Source organism: Phoxinus phoxinus (genome assembly GCF_949152265.1).
Source record: "Phoxinus phoxinus genome assembly, chromosome: 3".
In the NCBI taxonomy this organism is placed as follows: Eukaryota; Metazoa; Chordata; class Actinopteri; order Cypriniformes; family Leuciscidae; genus Phoxinus; species Phoxinus phoxinus.
Window position 1 is genome coordinate 35,038,183 of NC_136878.1, and position 20,613 is coordinate 35,058,795.

A 20,613-nucleotide genomic window follows, 5' to 3' on the forward strand; every position below is an offset into this window, starting at 1 on the left:
GTTAGAACCTCTTGTATGGAGTTCGGGCCCAACGACTCTGTAGTCGTGTTGAAACCGAAGCATGGGTACGTACCTAAGTCCCTCAACACACCGTTCAGGGCTCAGGTCATCTCCCTGTCGGCCCTGCCGGCCTCGGAGGACGGAAATAGCTCCCTTTGCCCGGTCAGGGCATTAAGAGCTTATGTGTCCCGCTCCGCTGTTTTTCGACAGTCGGAGCAGCTCTTTGTTTCGTTCAGTGGGCGCTCTAAAGGGCGAGCTGCGACGAAACAGAGTCTATCTCGATGGGTAGTGGATGCCATTGCGCTAGCCTACGCATCTAGAGGTTTGGAATGCCCCCTGGGCATCAGAGCACATTCTACGAGAGGCATGGCCTCTTCATGGGCTTGGTATAGCGGAATCTCGTTACAAGATATCTGTATGGCGGCAGGCTGGGCCTCCCCGTCTACATTTATACGGTTCTATAACCTAGAGGTTCCTGCATTGCAGGCTAAACTGCTCTCGGTCTAGAAGACTATGTTTAGTGTTCCTGCCCCGCGCTGCGGCCCAGGTCACTTCAATGTTTTAAGCATCACTCACTGACAATGTGTCACATGAGCATGCTATTACCCCTCATAAACATATATATTTCATATACATGTTATTATGCCCTTAGAGGCACTACTATAAAGGGATGATGCTAATTTTAGCCGCTCTCCCTATACATTCTTGGTGTAGGCGCTTGTATGCCAGGGCGCGCGCGCCCTCGGGTGTCTGTGTCGATCCAAGAGTACGCACGGCAGTTTACAGGGGTTCCCGTAGCGTCTTCGACGCAGTACGAGAGAACTCTACGTAAGAGAACGTACTCGGTTACTAACGTAACCTCGGTTCTCTCTAGGAGAGGGAACGAGTACTGCGTCTCAGGCCGTGCGTACCCACGCTGCGTCGCTTTTGTGACGAAAATCAGAGTGGAGGACAGCTATGCTCGTATTTATAGGCCTAGGCCACGCCTGATTCGGCGGGAGATGACGCAGAAGGGCGCGAAGCGCCCTCATTGGACAGCGTCACTGGCCTCGCATAGGCTGTGCTTTTCTGGCGGAGCAGCCAATGGGCGCGCGATTTGCTCCGCCTAAGGTTGTATGCTACAGAAAAGCGTTTTACAATATTTACAAAATTAAGGATTAATTTTAGGCTTCAATCTCGAAAAAGAAATATCTTTCCCGTAGCGTCTTCGACGCAGTACTCGTTCCCTCTCCTAGAGAGAACCGAGGTTACGTTAGTAACCGAGTACGTTTTCTATCAAAAACCTTAACTGCTTTTTTATAAAGTTGATCAATGGGTTTTAATGCAGTGACACCAGCAAATGACCAGACTGTAAAGCAATATTCAATGTGAGAAAAAATCATACAATGGAGATAGGATTTGGCAGCCTCTGTTGTAATGAAAGACCTAATGTGTTTGTAATTTTGTAAATTAAATTTTAAAACTTTGGTTACCTTTTTTATGTGCTTTTTAAAATTGAGGTTTGAATCTAGTATAATCCCAAGATACTTGAACTGGTCTACCAACTCTAATTCCTCACCTCCCAAAAACACAGAATATCTACTTCTTGTTGGTAGTTTTTCAGTGGGCGTCTTACAATCAAATTCTATCGTTTTTGGCTTCACAGGTTTTTTTTTTGTGTGAACATCATCACAACAGTCTTTTTGGTATTAAGAATGAGACAAATTTGATTTAACCAGTTTTGAACTTTGGTTAGTGCATTTGTAAGATTTGTAGCTATTATCTTTGCATCTTTACCATGTATGAAGATCACAGCGTCATCCGCATACATCTGTACATTAAGGTCCAAACAGGCAGCTGGAAAATCATTAATGTACATTGAGAATAATAGAGGCCCGAGAATTGAGCCCTGCGGAACTCCAACATGATTGCTAAGGGAAGGGGATTTGACACCATCTATATTTACACATTGTGTTCTATTTGATAAATAAGATTGAAACCATAATATAGCATCTGTAGAAAAGTTAAAATGTGTGAGCTTAGTCAGCAGTACTTGATGGTTGACTGTGTCAAACGCCTTCTTAAGGTCTAAAAATACGGCTCCTACACAAGGACTCTTATCCAATAAATACTTGATCTTTTCAATTAAAAAGCAATTTGCTGTCTCAGTGGAGTGGTTGGGCCGGAAACCGAACTGCATACGATGCAGAGGGGTAAAAACCTTTATCCAGATGTTCAACTAGTTGTTGTGCTATCCACTTTTCAGCAACTTTAGAAACTATTGGCAAGATGCTGATTGGACGGTAGTTGGCGACCTGTGTTTTTAACCCTGATTTAAAGATGGGGGTAATAATGGCCTCTTTCCAATATGACGGAACTACCCTTTGACTAATTGATTGATTAACCATAAGAGTAATAGGTTGTACCAATGCATCAGAATGGGTTTTTAAAAAGTTAGTGTCAAAACCATGGACATCCATAGCTTTGGAGTTTTTGAGAGTAGCAATTATCTTTATTACCTCTGCCTCTGTTATATTTTGTATGTGAAAGATGGGCTGATCTTCATTTATAAGTCGAGGTAAAATATTAGAAGGGACGAAGGGCCTTGTTATTTCGGATATACTGTCTATAAAGTGATTATTAAAAGTGTTTGCCACGATCGTAGGATCTTTAACCAGGGCATTATTCACAACTAACTCAAGAGCTGTAGTTTCCTTTTTATTGTGTCTACCTAATAGTTTATTTAAAATTTGCCATGTTTTTTTTCCCGTTACCTCTTGTACTTTCTATAATGGAAACAAAAAAAATCTGCTTTGGCTTTTCTTATAGTTTGTATAACTTTATTACGTGCATGTGTGAATTTTTCCCTGTCAGTGGACAAACCAGATTTCAGGTATTGTTTGAGCAGCACATCTCTTTTTTTTAAAGGGGTGGTTTACTGCTTTTTTTCTTTGCATGATTGTGTTTATGGGGTGCAATATAACATGTCTTCGTCTTTTTTTTTTTTTTTAAGCCTTATTTTTCATAAATTTGACCTTTATTGTAAGCCGCTTTCTCCTCTGTCATTTGAACGACCGGTTGACTTCCTGATTCTATGAAACCACTCCCTCAGAAACAGGCATGGGCTCAGATTGGTTAGTTGGGACGGTGTGTTGTAATTGGCTAAACAGCGTAGTGCACGTTGTCCGGAAACTTCACGCCCATCACCTTTACCGGCGAAAGTCGCATGTGCTCCGGTCAAATGTAAATAATGGTGTCAATACTGCCGTACAGTTTGAGCCAGAATCAGACCCAGAAAGCGGCAATGAAGAGAGTCAAGCAGAACCTCCCCAAACACGGCTCTTACAAAACGCTTCTGAATGGTAAATTTTTTTTATTATTATTATTATTCTATTCTATTCTACTATTATTATATAATAATTTCGATACGTTGTTACTTGAAAATGCCACTGCTGCCACTTGTTTGCTTTTGAGATACGGTTTTCTCCTGATTAAACATTTAATATACCAGAATAAATGTTACCAGAATGTTTTGGTCACAGGATTTCAGCACATTTTTTAGCTGGTCATAAAAATCTACCTTCATGGATGGGTGTCGATATAAGCATATTAAGATAAAAGACATTTCGTTTGACATAGTGATTTCCACACCAACTGTCACAAATCGCTCAGCTACGCCTCCCTCTGGTTTCATCCGTTCCCTCTCTCCGGAATTCTAGGACTGCAATTCCCTTCTCTCCCCCCGGTCATTATCTATTCCCAGCCCTGCCTAGTTTGTCTTATCATTCTCATCACCGTCACCTGTGGATTATTATCTTCCCTTTATCTGGACTATCTCCCCATTGTTACTTTGCGAAGTCTTGTTTTGCCCTGCTGACATTTCCGAGCGTTATTCCCTGCCTGATTATTATCTGTCCCTTTGATCCCTGCCTGGACTCTGTTCTATGAACCATTGCTGCCTGCCTCGACCTTCGCCTGTGTTTCGTTACGAGTTCTGGATTATCCCTTTAACTGTGTCTGCACCAGTACATGTCTGCTTCTCTCTGCTTTATAACTTGTGTGAATAAAATACTGCAAATGGATCTTCAAGCCTCTGACTCACCCTTACACCAACACAGTCAAATGTAATATCAGTTGACCATTCAAGTTGTCTGCAAGTCCAGGTATTTCTAACATAGAGCAGTACTCCCCCACCTTTGCCTTTCTCCCTATCCTTTCTAAACACATGATTCCCAGGCATAGTTACCAGGGCTTCAGCTGATGTTGGTTTCAACCAAGTTTCAGATATTTCTAAACAATCAATATTTGAGTCACCTAGGAGATGCTCTAGTTGTTCACGCTTATTTCCGAGACTTCTCACATTTAAATGTCCGCATAGCAGTCCCTTAGGTTTGTAGGTAGAGTCCCAGACTGTTCTCGATTGATTAAGGGTCTGGAATATTTTAGTTCTACAATGTTTTTTTAACACGGGCTTTCTGAATTTTACCTTAATGTCATTGATGTTTGAGTAGTCGCTGCGTAGCGCTACGCCCACAGCTAACACTGGTGACGGTAAAAGTCTCTCAACTGCTGGGCTGATGGCCTTCGTCGAGATCCCGCTGGGAGCCGCTGATGGAGTTATCCTTTGTGCTGGTCTGCTAGAAACTGCTGGTGACATTGTTTCCCCGGCTGCCGGCCCGCTGGGAACCGCTGGTGTTGTTAGACTTGGTGTTGTTGGTCCATTGATAGCTGTTGGTGGTGCTAACTTCCCGGCTAACATCGTTGACCTCTCAGCTACTGGTCTGGTAGCCGCCGGTGCGACCCCGCTAAGTGCCGCTGATGGTAATAATCCCCAGACTGCCAGTTCTGGTCCGCGTAATGCCGCTGGTGGTCTTTGTCCCCCGGCTAGCGGTGCTGGTCTACTAAGAGCCACCGGTGAGGTCAGCCTTGATACTGGACCACTGGGAACTGCTGGTAGTGATGGTTTCGGCTCTAGCCCACTAAGAACAACAGGTGTGATTAGCCTCAATACAAGCTCGCTGATATCTATAACACCTCGGGTGCCAGAGGCCCAGGGTTTAGCTCGACATCACCAGCTAGTAGAAGTATCGCTGCAAAATGTAGCAGCCCCGTGCGAGAATCCAATGTTGAGGCGGTATCACCCTTTGTTGTCGTTTTTGCTCTCAAGTGGCCATTGTTCAGGAGGCTAGAGAACAAAAGGTGTTGGCTTCTTGCGGCTGGGAGATAAACTCTGCCGTTTTCCTCATGTAGCGAAAGATAGCGGTACGAGCAGATGATAACACACAGTATTAGCAAGGCAGAGGACGTCAAACCAGACGTTGGAGTAAAAGTAGGGCATTCATTGAACTTTCTACCTTGTTTAATAAGTGAAGAAGGCTTAGAAATCTTAAGTTTAGGATGTAACGTTAGACGTACTCCTGTTAAGCGTGGGTGTGATGTGGCGGCCATCTTGCATATTATGATGATGATATCAGCTGAGATTCCTGCCAGTCCTGTTCTCTCTATTGTAAGTTAAATGAGTCAGATTACTTAAATCTCACCCTTTGTCTTTAATGGCACTGGGAGCCCCTGGCTCAGTCGTTGACTAGTTAGGCTGATTAGATCATTTGAATGACACTGTTATGCTGATGAGATCAGGAAATCTCTGTAAATGAGTTGACTCGTGTGCCACCTTTCTGTAGATCCCTCCCCCTTGGAATGTATATAAACTACAATGTATACTGTTTTAGACTATACTTGAGTTGGATGACTACAGCAACGCACAGCGAAGTCCTCAATAAAGAATAACTTCTGCTTGAAAGATATCCCAACGTCTCCTGGTCTCTTCTTTGAAGGAAAAATTCACAACACATCACAATATTCACTCTTTGTTTACTGAACTGTTGTATAAAGTCATTATCACATTTGCAATCGCACCAATATTCTGGAAATATTTTTTTATATTATATGTTTTACATATAAAAATAACTATAACCAATAACCAATTTTTTTCCAACACACGCCGTCGGTGTATGAATGGGTGAATGTGGGGCAATGTGTAAAGCGCTTTGGTGGCCATTGGGTCTGTGAAAGCGCTATATAAATGCAGTCCATTTACCATTTACCATATCTTGAATTTTTGGTGCATATTAATTCTGCTGGCATTTTGACCCCAACCCCCTGATAACTTCTGACCCTGCTTTAAGAGAAACATAGAACACAACAAAATATCATTAACAGTTTTCTGTTGTTTTTCGTCATTGGAACGAGCGACATACTTGGCTTTAAAGCATGATTTGAAAGAAACTGTGGCAAATGTCTGTGTGAATTTACGCACGTTATACAAAACAAATGCCATCATTAATTATCATTTGAATATTGACAACCTTAAGCTACATTTGAAAACATAATTTTGTATATAGAGGCATGCTGTTTTGACAAATATTCTCTCTAGATTTAACGTTAGTCAAATTAACTATAACAAACAGGTTAAACAAGCCATAGCTTACTTTTAGGTAAAGTAAGTGAATGAAGGTCGAGGTTGTGATGGTCGTCCGATATCCCTTGCCAGTTATTATGCGTACAGCAAATCTTCTTGTATGAATATGGTCCATTTCTAGTGTTTATATCCAAAAAGAAACAATGTTCTGAGACATTTTTGTATTTAGCCGCGATGTATGTTTTTTCTGGGCTTGTGCAGCATCACGCAATCTGATGACTGGCGTCAATGGTTCCGTTGCTTTAATTTTGTTCATCAATTGATGTTGTGATGATTTATATAAAAATTTATATCAAGTCATCCTCGAGTCATACAGTTCAAGTCAAGTCAAGTCTCGAGTCATTGGATCTCAAATCAAAGTCAAGTCGAGTCATTTTCTTAATTTAGTCAAGCAAGTCTCAAGTCCTTAAATTTGCAACTCGAGTCTGACTCAAGTCAAGTCATGTGACTCTAGTCCCCCATCTCTGCTATGTGGTGTGTTATGCTTTAAGACCAACCATGTGCAAATTCATAAGTCAACACCATTGAGTCTTTTCTCCATAAAACTGCAGTTAACCAAAGACAATCTCACAAACTACCTTTTAACCAATCATGTCAACGTGTGATCATTAACAAGTGGATCTCTGAGCTGGTGTGAGTAAGTTACAGATACTTTATCTGGTACTAGATATAATTTAATTTAAGCTATTATAAGGTGCGGTGGAAATTGTAAATTGTATATTAAACTAACCATGTTTTTAACATCTACTTTAACCTTATTTAACATTTAAACAGAATATACTGTTCGAATCCAAGGAAAACTTGTGACTTTGAGTGTGTGTGTGTGTGTGTGTGTGTGTGTGTGTGTGTGTGTGTGTGTGTGTGTGTGTGTGTGTGTGTGTGTGTGTGTGTGTGTGTGTGTGTGTGTGTGTGTGTGTGTGTGTGTGTGTGTGTAAATAACAAATATGGGAAATGAAACTAGACAGATGTCTAAACTCGAAACCAAAAACAGTTTTTTGGGGCTTGTCTATGAAGAACCAATCAAATTAAGTAATGTTTCATGTCGTTTTGCCATACCTCCTTATTCTATAAAACTGTTGTATTTGTGTTTTACTGGTGGGATTCTCAATGGAATTTGTCTGAGATCCTCCGGTCATGCTTAATGCTTCTTCTTGGGGGAAGTTCTCTAAGAACTCTCTCTCGACCGATGATTAAAGCATTAGGAGGACATTTGTTGAAGTCTGTTCGTCGATTATTCCTGCGCAGGAAGCAAGTTAGTTAGGGAAACAAGTTATTTAGCGAAAACACTAGAGATCTTAAAACCAATTGATAGTGTGGATTGCGTTAGGAACATAGAGATCTTATTCCTAAGTGATAGTGTTCGATAGGGGGCGAGACTTCGTTCGACTCTTTGTGAAATCGGAGTTAGATTGTGTCAACTCGCGCGTTCAGAGGTAACTCAACTGAGTATAATATTTTCAGGTGTCAAGGCAAGTCAGGTGCGTTGGGGAAAAATCTACCACAAAGGCATGACAATAAAAAAAAAAAAAACATTTTCAAGGAAAAAACTTTTAAATATGTCCTTTTGGTGATCAAAGGTGAGTTTTAAGGGATACAATGATTGACTGGGGGGGACTTTAAATGCTGAGGTCAGGCAGTTAATTTTTAAATCGGTGCTGGCTGACTCAATGACCTGAGAGTATAACCGTTTGTCTTGAAATGCCACATGTTATCCTGGCAGAGAAACAGATGGCCACGGGGAAAAGAAAGTTACTTAAACAAAAAAAAAATCTATAAACGATAGGAAAATCACATTATTCAAATGTGCTATATCTTGTCTGAAATATGAACACGACAAATATAGGAAATAATCCACCCTGGTGGCTTTTAAAATCCCTTTATAGCATGCTGATCTCTGCTTAACTTCCATTGATCTCACCACTATTGAAAAGCTCGATGAAGTCCAGAGCATGCTTCAGTATAGTCCTCATGGACTCAAATACATTGCTTCTCAAAACACCCTGTGGCTGAGGGCCCACCTCAAGACCTGCAATAGAAACACATCTAAATAAGTCAGTGGTTCTCAACTGGTGGGTCATAACAAAGGGTCAAAGGTCTATTCTGATAAGATAACAGACAGCAGTGTAAAACCATGTTAAATAAGGTGCAACTGTTACGGTAACACTTTACAAGAAGGGTGCACTAATAAGCATTAATTCTTGCTTAACTAATGCACAGACAATTATGAGTTTATGTATGATTCATGAAGACCAAAACCATTCATCAATGATTACCACATCAGACACAAAGAGTCTATCTGATTAATAGATAAAGTAATATATGAATTGCTATTAATTAAACATTTAATCATATTTCTTATTTCATATTTCATTATTCCTTAACAACATATAGTATTAACTAAGTGTAAATAAATGTTAACCACAATAGGTCACATCCAAGCATTTTAACTTCTAGTTGGCTGCTTTAATTAATCATTAGCTAATGATTTGCAAAGATATCATTATGTTATGACTTTACTTGTTGAGGCACATGACTATTAACTCATTATTAAGTGATATAGCATTAGGTTTATGGATTTTGACATCCCCATGTACAGTGGAATCCTTGTTGTAAACTGCTTGATATTGAAATCCATGGCTTAGCGTGATATTTAAACCAAAATTACATATTACTTACTTAATATTACTTACTTAACAATACTAACTTACGCTTCATTTAAATTAAACTTAAAGAAGTGGCTAACAGGTAGTCAGGACTGTCAACATTACATTTGACATGAAATCTTGCTGCTACCCTGTCTTCTCTGTCCTGCCTGCCTGTTTGTTTGTTTGTTTGTTTGTTTGTGCTTCTTGTGCTATGCTAATGAGGTTGTCTGACTCATTTGTGTTTGGTTATTGGTTGTTAAGAGTCTTCATTCGCCACTGCTAGGTTGTCACACATGTTGATGGCGTAAGCCAATTGGTTATTAACCAATTGGTTGTTGGTTATTGTCCCAGTTATATAGTTTTTTGTGCATGTTCAAAAAAATTTTGTTCAATGGACTGACAGTTTGGCATGTGTGTGTTGGTGTTGATATTAACCAATTGTTCTATTTTATATGTTGGTTTAGTAATTATTTTATTCTTATTAGCCTGTATGTACAATTTCAATCCTTTTTTTAAAAATGTTTAGATGTGATATAATAAGATCTGTTCAGGGACAGCAGATCTAAAATAACCTTTTGGCTAATTTTGGCACACTGTACATTTATTTATGTATTATTAGTGTGTATTGTCCCTGTTAAATAAACCTGAAATAAAGTAAATAATGAGTTAATAGTCAAGTGCCTCAACAAGTCATAACATAATGATATCTTTGCAAATAAACATGCCAAGTTAGATGTAGCTTCCATCTTTGCAGTGTAAAGATGACTATTTGTTGATATTGATAAAATTATATTGGTAACAGTAAAATTCTGATTGAAGTTATTGGTTAAATTAAAGTACTGTAATATTTAACTATTCAGCAGTCCAAATATTAAACAGAGTTGGGCTGCTGAATATTCTTTGCATATACAATATACAAATAGGACTTTGTACTCACCAATTGGGTGTTTGGCCACAGAGCGTGTGGTTGAATACTTCAGCTGTGGGTGTTCGTTTAACAGTACTGAACAGGTGCGGGGGGTCATAGTTTTCTGTAAGTGGGAAGAGCACAGGTGTCTGTGTAAAGATGATTTGCGTGAGCCCTTATTTTATGACATTAAACAAAATCTGGATATTGGTATGTTTTGGTAAATAATTTAATGCTCAGTATAGGATACATGCAACAAATGTTTTGGGTCGGTAAGATTTAAATCTTTTTGAAAGTAATCACTTCTCTCACCAAGGCTGCATTTATTTGATCAAACATACAGTAAAAACAGAAATATTGGAAAATAATACAATTTAAAATAACTTTTAAATTTAAGAATAAATAAATAAAATAAATATTTTGTAACATTATAAACGCCTTTACTGACACTTTTGCCACAACTCTTAATTTCTTTAAAAAAACAACAACAATGAAAATATACTGCTAAATTGTTTTAATAACATTGTACAGTAAATTGTACCAAGTTTCTTACTTTGATATAATGCACCATCTGAAGGTTGAAGAGGTCTGTTGAGCTTTCCAGAATGAGGGTGGAGCCCATGTTTGAGGTTGTGTTGTGAAGGTCAAAGATGACATCATATGCATCTGAGCTTCCTTTGGGCCCGAACATCTGATTGATTTCCTTGGCCCTCTGGACTTCATATGGCAGCCCTTGAACATCTGGAGCACTGTGGATAGAAAGTAGAGACTTGATGGACCATTATGACTTAGATTCATATTTTATTTACTGCTCCAACTGCCGAGTTAGAAAAAAAGGTTGTATATATTCCCATTCCACAAAACCACCAAATTTATACAGTTTGTTGCTACTAGGAATTAAATAAACTACAGAGATACATATAACAAGCACACAAAGCAAGAGAGGACAGAAAAATAATGCTGAGAATTTCATCATGCATTTTTAAACAATCAACATGTGAACATCAAGTGTAGTGTCAGTTCTGGCAGGTCACGTTAGTCAAGCTCGCATCAGCTGACTCTCAGCTGATCCATGTCTATCTATAGGAATACGACGCCTATCACCGTATACATACAGGTGCTGGTCATAAAATTAGAATATCATCAAAAAGTTGATTTATTTCAAGAATTCAACTTAACAGGTCAAACTAATATATTATATAGACTCATAACATGCAAAGTGAGATATTTCAAGCCTTTATTTGTTATAATTTTGATGATTATGGCTTACAGCTTATGAAACCCACGTAATCAAAATGAAATCACAGTAATTACACAGTAATACCATGGTCATTGAACCAGGTTTTGGTTCTTTTGGCAGTGTGGGTAGGTGCAAATCCTGCTGGAAAATGAAGGAAGCATGAAGTGCTCTGAAAATGTCCTGGTAGACAGCTGCGTTGACTCTGGATTTGATAAAGCACAGTGGACCAGTGCAAATATTGCATCTCATTTGGAAACCAAGGTCCCAGAGTCTGGAGGAAGAATGGAGAGGCACACAATCCAAGATGCTTGAAGTCCAGTGTGAAGTTTCCACAGTCTGTGTTGGTTTGGGGAGCCATGTCATCAGCTGGAGTTGCAAATGAGATGCAAAATATGCAAAACATATCTCTGGGATGCCGTGGCGTGCAAAGATAGACTTTAGGTGTGAAGTGACATCTGCAGAGCTGGTGAGTGAAAGATTTGCCACCTAACATAACGTAATAATCCACAACTAAAAGATAGGTTTTCCCTTTTAGGACAAACAGATCTGTCCCTAGCTTTTTCCAGGGCCTCATAGGAAGATCTGATGGGATCAACGGTTCAGTGTGATTAGTAGTCGCTCTTTAATGCAAGCATGGCACTTCAAAACTACCTTGTTCAACTGCTGGCTAAGTCCCGGCCACCACACACTTTGCCATGCACGTGCTCTGCATTTAACTACTCCTTGATGCCCTTCATGTAGCCTGTCAAGGACATCACTCCGCAATGCAGAGGGAATGACAAGTCTCGTTCCTTTCAGAAGGAGGCCGTCGTGAACAGATAGGTAAGCTCTCTCAGACCAGTACAGTCAGCTTCTCGATCCCTGTACAACAACCTGACTCAGGCCATCCATCCTGACACATTTTCATGACATTTGGAGACCAAGGAGACTCAACAGTGGTTTGTGATCGGTTTTCATCTCAAAATGTTGGCCAATCAAAAAGTCACGAAATCTCTCACATGCCTAGGTCAGCCCAAGGGCTTCCTTTTCTACTCGTGCGTATCTTTGCTCAATGGGAGTAAGAGACCGTGACGCGTAAGCAACAGGTCTCCAATCGACACACTTCTTTTGCAGCAGGACAGCTCCCAGTCCATACGATGATGCGTCTGCAGATACTTTGAGTTGCTAGTTTGCATTGTACAAGGCCAGCACTGGAACAGATGACACGTCTCTTTTCAAGTTTTTAAAAGCTTTGACTTGTTCTTCCCCCCCAGAACCAACAATTCTTCTTGGACAGGAGATCTCAGAGTGGTTTATCTTTTTCCGCCAGGTAGGGAATGAATTTTTCCAGCTGGTTGACCATACCAAGAAAACTCCTGAGCTTGCTGATGTTTGATGGCTCTGGCATCTCCTGGACCGCTGCGGTCTTGGCTGGGTCTGGTTGCACTTGAAATAATGTGGCCGAGAAACTTGACTACACGCTGCGACAAGGCACATTTGTCTAAGTTAAGGGTGACGCCAACATTTTCCATCTTTTGGAGCACTGCATGTAGGCGCACATCATGCTCCTCTTGAGAAAGCCCCCACACCAGCACGTCGTCCATGTGACAGACCACACCGTCCAGGCCCCCAGTGACTTCAGTTACTATACGATTTTGGAAGTGCTCAGGTGCCGATGCAATACCAAAGGGCAAACGATTGAAGAAATACCACCCAAACGGTGTGATAAAAGTCGTCAGCTTGGCGGACTGCTCTGCTAAAGTTATTTGCCAAAATCCCATGTTTGCATCAAGCTTGCTAAAAATACGAGCTCCCGCCAACAACCCAAGAGTCTATTCAACTGAAGGAAGTATGAATTTCTCCCTTCGCACTGATTCGTTGAGCTTTGTTAAGTCAACACAAATGCGTGGATCACCTGACTTTTTGGGCACCACGACAATGCCTGTATACCACTCTGTGGGTTCCTCCACCCTGCTTATGACCCCTAACCGCTCCATGCGTTGTAGTTCATCTTTTACTTTTGGCATCAGTGGAAGAGCGATGCGTTGTGGAGTTTTGAGGGAATGTGGAACTGCTCCTGGGCTCAGTTCCATGGTGTAAGGCCTCTGTAACAGTCCTAGCCCACTGCACAGCTTTGGATAGCGTTCCTGTAGTGTGTGAATGCTTACGCCATCAACACGTGTGACAAGACCCAGTTTGGTGATGGCGGGTCTACCTAGCAGTGGCGAATGAAGACTTTTAACAACATACACATCCTCCAATGTGTGTTTGTCCCTTTTCCGAAGCAGCATGTGTGCAACTCCAATCACGCTAAGTCCAAGTAAAGGCTTGGTCACTCTCTGAAGTGCTGGTTTGTTGCCCTCTTTAAATATCTTGTGGAACACATGGTCTGGCATAACAGTGACATCAGTGCCTGTCGATTTTTAACTGTTCTTCACAGTCTTTTATTTTAATATCGATCAGCCAGGGGTCACCCTTAACAACCACAGTGCCGTAAAATATGCTGGGGTCCTGTTCTTGAATCTTGACTGTGACTGTTTAAATTTGTATTTTGCTCAATGAGCACTTTTGACTCTCTGCCTGCTTTGAAATGGCTTGCTTTTACTTATGACTCTATCTATAGAGTCAGACGCTTTTATATTAATGCACTCACCACGCAAGTTACTCTGCTGCTGCTTCACTGCCTCAGTCTGTCTCACCATATCAATAGCCTTTTCCAGCGTTAGATCTTCATCTAACTGCATTCGTTCTGACAGACGTAAATCATTTAAACCAACGACTAACCTATTTCTGATTAATTCGTTGTGTAGTGGCCCATATTTGCAGTGCTCAGCCAACGAGTATAGTGCAGTTACAAAGGAGTCGACTGGTTCGTTTTCTCCTTGTTTTCTCATCTTGAAACGTGCTCTTTCATAGATTTTTCGTTTTTCTTCACAACAAAGAACGCGTGAAAACCCACCTTCACTGCGTCGTATTTCTCGCTGTTTTCGTTTGTCAAATTCAGCCCTTTCAAAATGTCGTCCACTTCATCGCCCATACAGTACATGAGAGTATTTATTTGGTTGGCTTGCGTGGAAGTATGGAGATTACTGGCCTGATGGAATCGTTCGAACCGTCGGATCCATCTTTCCCATTCGGTAGGTTTGGAGAAGTTAAATGGCTCGGGTGGCTAAATGCTAAACGTAGCACACGGGCTCGCCGGCGGCTCTCTCTCCCCCCGGCAGCTGCATCACCTCGAGCAAGTTGTCCTCCCGCCGCTTGTTCCATGACTTAGCGGCTTCCAACTAATAAATCTTCACTTACCCCCGAAACTAAACTTCTTCTGCAAGCTTATATAAGAGTATCCTACTGCGACACCATGTCGTATTATCTAGTTTATTGCGTGAGTTAAATAGCACACACAACACAGTCGCGTCTTCCAGCCTTGCATTTATTGAACTCCCCCCACACACCCCCTGCTGAGCAGCAACAGTACTCAGGATCTAAACCATGTAACACCTCGTTAGTTACACTACATAGATTATCCCGTCAGGAAGCAGACAGACTGGCTTAACCGACCGTCTGCTAGCTGTCTAACGTCACCCAGGTCAGATAAATCCCATCACATAGAGACTCTTTCACCTAGATATCATCATATAGAGACTGTGTCTGTTCCTCGAATTAGGAAATACAAAACAATTCCAAACCCATCTAAGGGTAAAAATGTTATTGATGTTCAACAAATAAAAAACAGATATAATACAAATGACACAACTCGGGTTGCTGAATATTCGATCTCTCGCATCAAAAGCACTTATTGTTAATGATATGATTATAGACCATAACCTAGATGTGCTGTGTTTGACAGAAACCTGGCTAAAACCAAACAATTACACTACTTTAAACGAGTCCACCCTCCAAGATTACCGTTATAAACATGAACCTCGTCTGAAAGGCAAAGGGGGAGGTGTTGCTGTAATTTATAGTAATATTTTCAGAATTGAATAGATTTCAGGATCTAGTTTAAAATATAATTCTTTTGAAGTGTTAGTGCTTAATATAACAATATCTAGTGTAAATGATAAATCATGTTTGAGATTTGTACTGGCAACTGTAGACAGGCCAACAGGGTACCATACAGACTTCTTCAAAGAATTTGCAGATTTTCTATCAGAATTAGTATTGGCTGCAGATAAAGTACTAATTGTTGGTGATTTTAATATACACATAGATAATAAAAAAGATGCATTGGGATTGGCATTTAAAGATATTGTAAACTCAATTGGAGTTAGACAACACGTGTCAGGACCTACTCATTGTCGTAATCATACTCTAGATCTAATAGTATCACATGAAATAGATGTTGATGCCATTGAAATACTGCAAATTACATTTAGCCAAGGCTGCAAAGCCAACTCCGTGTTACAAATATGTTAGACCTATCACTTCTGCCACTAAAGATTGCTTTATCAACAATCTTCCTAATCAATGAATGCCATAATTGAGGCACTGGACAGCAAAAAGATGTGTGCAGCTCTTTTCATCGATCTTTCCAAAGCTTTTGATACGGTGAACCATTGTATTTTAAAACAGAGACTGCTCAACATTGGTCTTTCTGAGAAGGCAGTTGGTTGGTTTGAAAATTATCTCTCAGATAGGACTCAGTGCGTCACCTTTGACGGCATCTCTTCAGGTTTCTTACAAGTTGTATCAGGGGTTCCTCAGGGATCGGTGCTGGGCCCACTTTTATTTACCATTTATGTAAATGACCTTGGTTCAAATGTCCACAATGCTCTGCTTCATTTTTATGCTGATGACACAATAATATACACCTGTGGAGAAACTCTTCACCAGACCTTTCAGTACCTGCAGGATGCCTTTGACACTGTACAATCTGGGCTATCTGACTTGAAGCTTGTGTTGAATGCAAATAAAACCAAGACGGTCCTGTTCTCAAATAATAGGAACTCCACAGCTATCCCTCCAAGCATTGTTACCCTGCAGGGAAATCTAATAGAGCGTGTGGCTGAGTATAAGTACTTAGGGCTTTTACTTGACGACCACTTGACTTTTAAGGCTCATATACAAAAGTTAGCCCGGAAACTTAGGTTAAAGCTAGGGTTCTATTTTAGGAATAGGGCCTGCTTTTCTCTTGCAACAAGGAAGAAATCGGTCGAGGCTACTTTCCTGTCTCTTTTGGACTATGGTGATTTTTTTATATATGCACGCCCCGAATAAATATTTGCACCAACTGGATTCAGTTTATCATGGTGCACTGAGATTTATTACAGGGTGCAAACCCTTTACACATTGTTGCACACTGTATAATCTAGTCCAGTGGCCCTCCCTTGCTCAGCGCAGGCTAACCCGGTGGCGATTGTTTATATATAAATCCATCATTGGGACATTGCCCCCTTATTTATGTAGGCTTATGTCCTTCAAGGCCAGCACTCGCTCTCTGCGGTCTAATGATAATCTCCACCTGGTTGTGCCTAGGGCTCGCACAGAGTTAGGGAAGCAAGCATTTAGAATTTCTGCCCCATCAGCGTGGAACCTGTTACAGAATGACTTAAAACTTGATAACTTGTATTCTATGTATTCTATATTTTGTATTCTATGTGGAACTTTTATTGCGGCTTTCTTGGCCAGGGCTCCTTCGCAAAAGAGACTTGTTCTCAAAGGATTTCCCTGGTTAAATAAGGGTTAAATAAAAAAATAAAAATAAAATAATCTGTTTCATCATTTCAGCATCCCGGATAGCTTAGAAGAACTTGATATTGCGACAGAAACTTTTAACTCTCTCTTTTCCAGCACTTTAGACACAGTTGCTCGGTTGCGCTTAAAAAAGATTAAAGAAAATAGTCCAACGCCATGGTACAATGAGCACACTCAGGCCCTTAAAGAGAGCAGCCAGAAAAATTGAGTGCAACTGGAAGAAAACAAAACTAGAGGTATTTTGCGTTCCATGGAAGGAGAGCTCGATTGCATACAGAGAGGCTTTAAAAGCTGCTAGAGCTGCTTATTTCTCAACCCTATTAGAAGAAAATAAACATAATCCTAGGTATTTATTTGAAACAGTGTCTAAACTAACAAAAAAGAAAGCTTCAAACCCAGAAGTTTCCAAGCAACACAGCAGTAATGACTTTATGAGCTTCTTCACTTATAAGATTGATAATATCAGGGACAAAATTATAACTATGCAACCGTTTACTATAGTATCGCATCAGGGAGTGCATTGTAGTCTCCCTGAGGAAAAATTTGATTAATTTATTGCTATAGGAGAGGAAGAATTTTGCAATCTCGTTAATTCATCTAAATCGACAACGTATGTTAGACCCTATACCAACTAAGCTACTGAAAGAGCTACTGTGATCCTTTTCTTAATATCATTCATTTGTCTTTGTCTCTAGGATACGTACCAAAAACCTTTAAGCTGGCTATGATTAAACCACTCGTTAAAAAAATGCAACTTGATCATACAAAATTAGTAAAATACAGGCCGATCTGCCTTTTCTGTCAAAGATACTAGAAAAAGCAGTATCCTCACAATAAAAAAAAAAGTCACGTGTCTAGTATCTGTAAAACCGCATTTTTCCATCTTAAAAGTATATCTAAACTATGCAATATGCTCACATTGACAAATGCGGAACAATTAGTTCATGCATTCATAACCTCAAGGCTAGATTATTGTAATGCTCTACTGGGTGGTTGCCCTGCACGCTTAATAAACAAACTACAGCTAGTTCAAAACGCAGCAGCTCGAGTTCTAACCAGAACCAGGAAGTATGACCATATTAGCCCCGTTCTGTCAACACTGCATTGGCTCCCTATTAAACATAGTATACATTTTAAAATATTGCTGATTACTAACAAAGCACTAAATGGTTTAGCTCCGCAGTACTTGAGCGAGCTCTTAATGTATTATAGTCCTTCACATCTATTGCGATTTCAAAATTCCGGCCAGTTAATAATACCTAGAATATCAAAATCGACTGCTGGTGGTAGATTTAGCACCAAAACTTTGGAACAGTCTTCCTACCATTGTCTGGGAAGCAGACACACTCTGTCAGTTCAAAGCTAGATTTAAGACATCTCTTTGACCTAACATTCACATAATACATTATAGACTTCTATAATTCAATGTTAGGCTGCATAGATTAGGTCAGCAGGAACTCGGAGCACTTCCCATAAATCCTGATGTACTCGCCATAAGAAGAATGGCATCTACACTAATTTTAGTGTCTTTGTTTATCCCAAGGTTTTCCCGCAACCTGCCGGATCCAGGCCGTATCCAGATCTGACGAAGGACCTTCGCCTGGACCCGATGACAACGCAGTGCTGAAGTGCCAACTAGTCTATCCCCTGTGAAGGATTCCTTTACCACTCTACAGATTAAGCGTTGTCAGGATAATTTCGGTTTCGTGTATCTTCCCCCGAAGTGATACAATTCTGTATAAAAATTTTAAGGCCAGAAGTAGTTTGTTAAGACTTGGTTTGTAGGGAATTACAAACCTGCGCACATATATTAAAATGCGCATAACTATAGAATTAATTCTTAATTCTCGCCAGCAGCGTTTCTCACAGGTTCGTGTTTAAAGTGTAGAGAGAACGATGTCGTCTTAGCGGCCTCTAATTTAATAACTAATGATCAGGGGTGCACATAACTGGTACGCAGGTACGCATGCGCGACAAAAATCAGAAATGCGTAATGCCACTTGTGTTACTCCGCGCCATTGCGTACTTAACCGATCTTTTCATCTAACCTTACGCGACATTGTCAACTACTGTCAGAGATGTCCAAAAAGCAACAGACATTAAGCAGCTTCTTTGGCGTTTCGCCACCTACAAAGAAACGACAACTAGAGCCAGAGACGAAAAAAAGACTTTTTTCGGAAAAGTGGCTCAAAGATGTGCAGTGGCTTGAAGCTAACGATGAGCGCACTGAAATGTGGTGCAAGATTTGCCGCTCAAATCCACATCTAGCAGACAAAACAGGTGCGTTTTATAAAGGCTCAAAGAATTTCAACCATCCTTTATTTGACAAACATGAAAAGAGCAAGGAGCACACGAATGTGGCGCAAGCCATTGCTAATAACCAAGCCAGCCGAGAAGAAATGTCCAGTCGCCCACTTGTCAGATGGCGAGACAAGCTGAATGAAGAACAGCGGCAAGCTCTGTTTAATATTTTTCTCCTCGCCTTCCATAAAGCTAAACACGCACGTCCCATGTCTTCCTATTCTGAGGATATTCCTTTACTGAAGCGGCTAGGAGTGAATGTCGGAGGTGCATATCATTCATGTGAAGGAGGCACACGGATCATGCAAAGCATCGCGCGCGCGATCAGCGGGGAGTTACGAGCCAAGTTGCAGTCTGCTGAATTTTGGGGGCTGCTTTTTGATGGATCTGAGGACATCACAAAAACTGAGCAGGAAATCGTTTACATTGTGTCTGTGTCCAACAACGGAGAGTTTACCTCAGACTTTATTGGACTGATTGAATTGGGTGCTGACCGAACTGCGCAGGCCATAACAGACGGACTTGTGAGACTTTTCCAGGACACAGGCTTGGATGACTGGACAACAAAGTTGGTCGCTGTGTGCACAGACGGGGCTGCTGTCAACGTCGGTATGTATTTACAATGGCGTTGTGCCAAAACTCCGGCGACTTGCTGCGGTTGGAGACTCCATTGTGCACATTCTGTGCACCGCACACACATTGGAGAATTGCGCAAAATCAGCTGGTCGCAACGTTCCTTACTGTGAGACATTTAATCGCTCTGTGGTCAAGCTGTTGCAGTTTTATTTACAAAAAGGTGGAGCAAAAAAAACTGCTGAACTGAAGAAGCTGTGTGAGGAAAATGGGATCTCCTTTGTGAAACTGGGTAAGTTTCATAATATCAGATGGTCTGCATGGAGGCATGAAACACTGTTAAAAATATCCAGACTATTGCCAGCCATTAAAATGCAACTGGATACGAGTGATAACAGTGACTTGCTGCATATCTGCACAGAGCGTTTTCAGTGCTTTCTGTCAAACATGCTTGACATTGGCAACATTTTGAAGACCACGTCCATTAGGTTTCAGAAGGAAAAGTTGACCATTGGAGAATGTAAGGATGAACTCATGGTGGCCATTGGACAGTTCACACTTCTGCTTGATGGTGAAGGCCACAGGGCACACACTGTTTCTAATGCTGATGCTGACAGAGACAAGACAAACTTACTCAGGGGGTTAATTGAAGAGTTTGAAATCAGATATGACTCCCTGAAGTCATGTGATCATTTCTTAGTATTTGATCCTTCAACATGGCCTCAGGAAATGCAAGACCTCCACAGTTTTGGAAACACAACAGTTTGCAGCATTCTCAAGAAATATGAGGCCACATTGCAACTTGACAAAGACACCA

General features: G+C 40.7%; 1 protein-coding gene across 1 annotated transcript in view; it reads right to left on the reverse strand.

Moving 5' to 3' along the window:
* Positions 1-20,613, reverse strand: part of aspa (aspartoacylase) — a 117,062-nt gene that overhangs the window by 46,602 nt on the left and 49,847 nt on the right. Inside the window, exons 2-4 of the mRNA XM_079605779.1 lie at positions 10,563-10,758; positions 10,040-10,133; positions 8,376-8,483 (exon numbers count right to left, since the gene is read on the reverse strand). Of these exons, the coding sequence (XP_079461905.1) occupies positions 8,376-8,483; positions 10,040-10,133; positions 10,563-10,758 (398 nt within the window). The remainder of the gene's footprint in view (positions 1-8,375; positions 8,484-10,039; positions 10,134-10,562; positions 10,759-20,613) is intronic.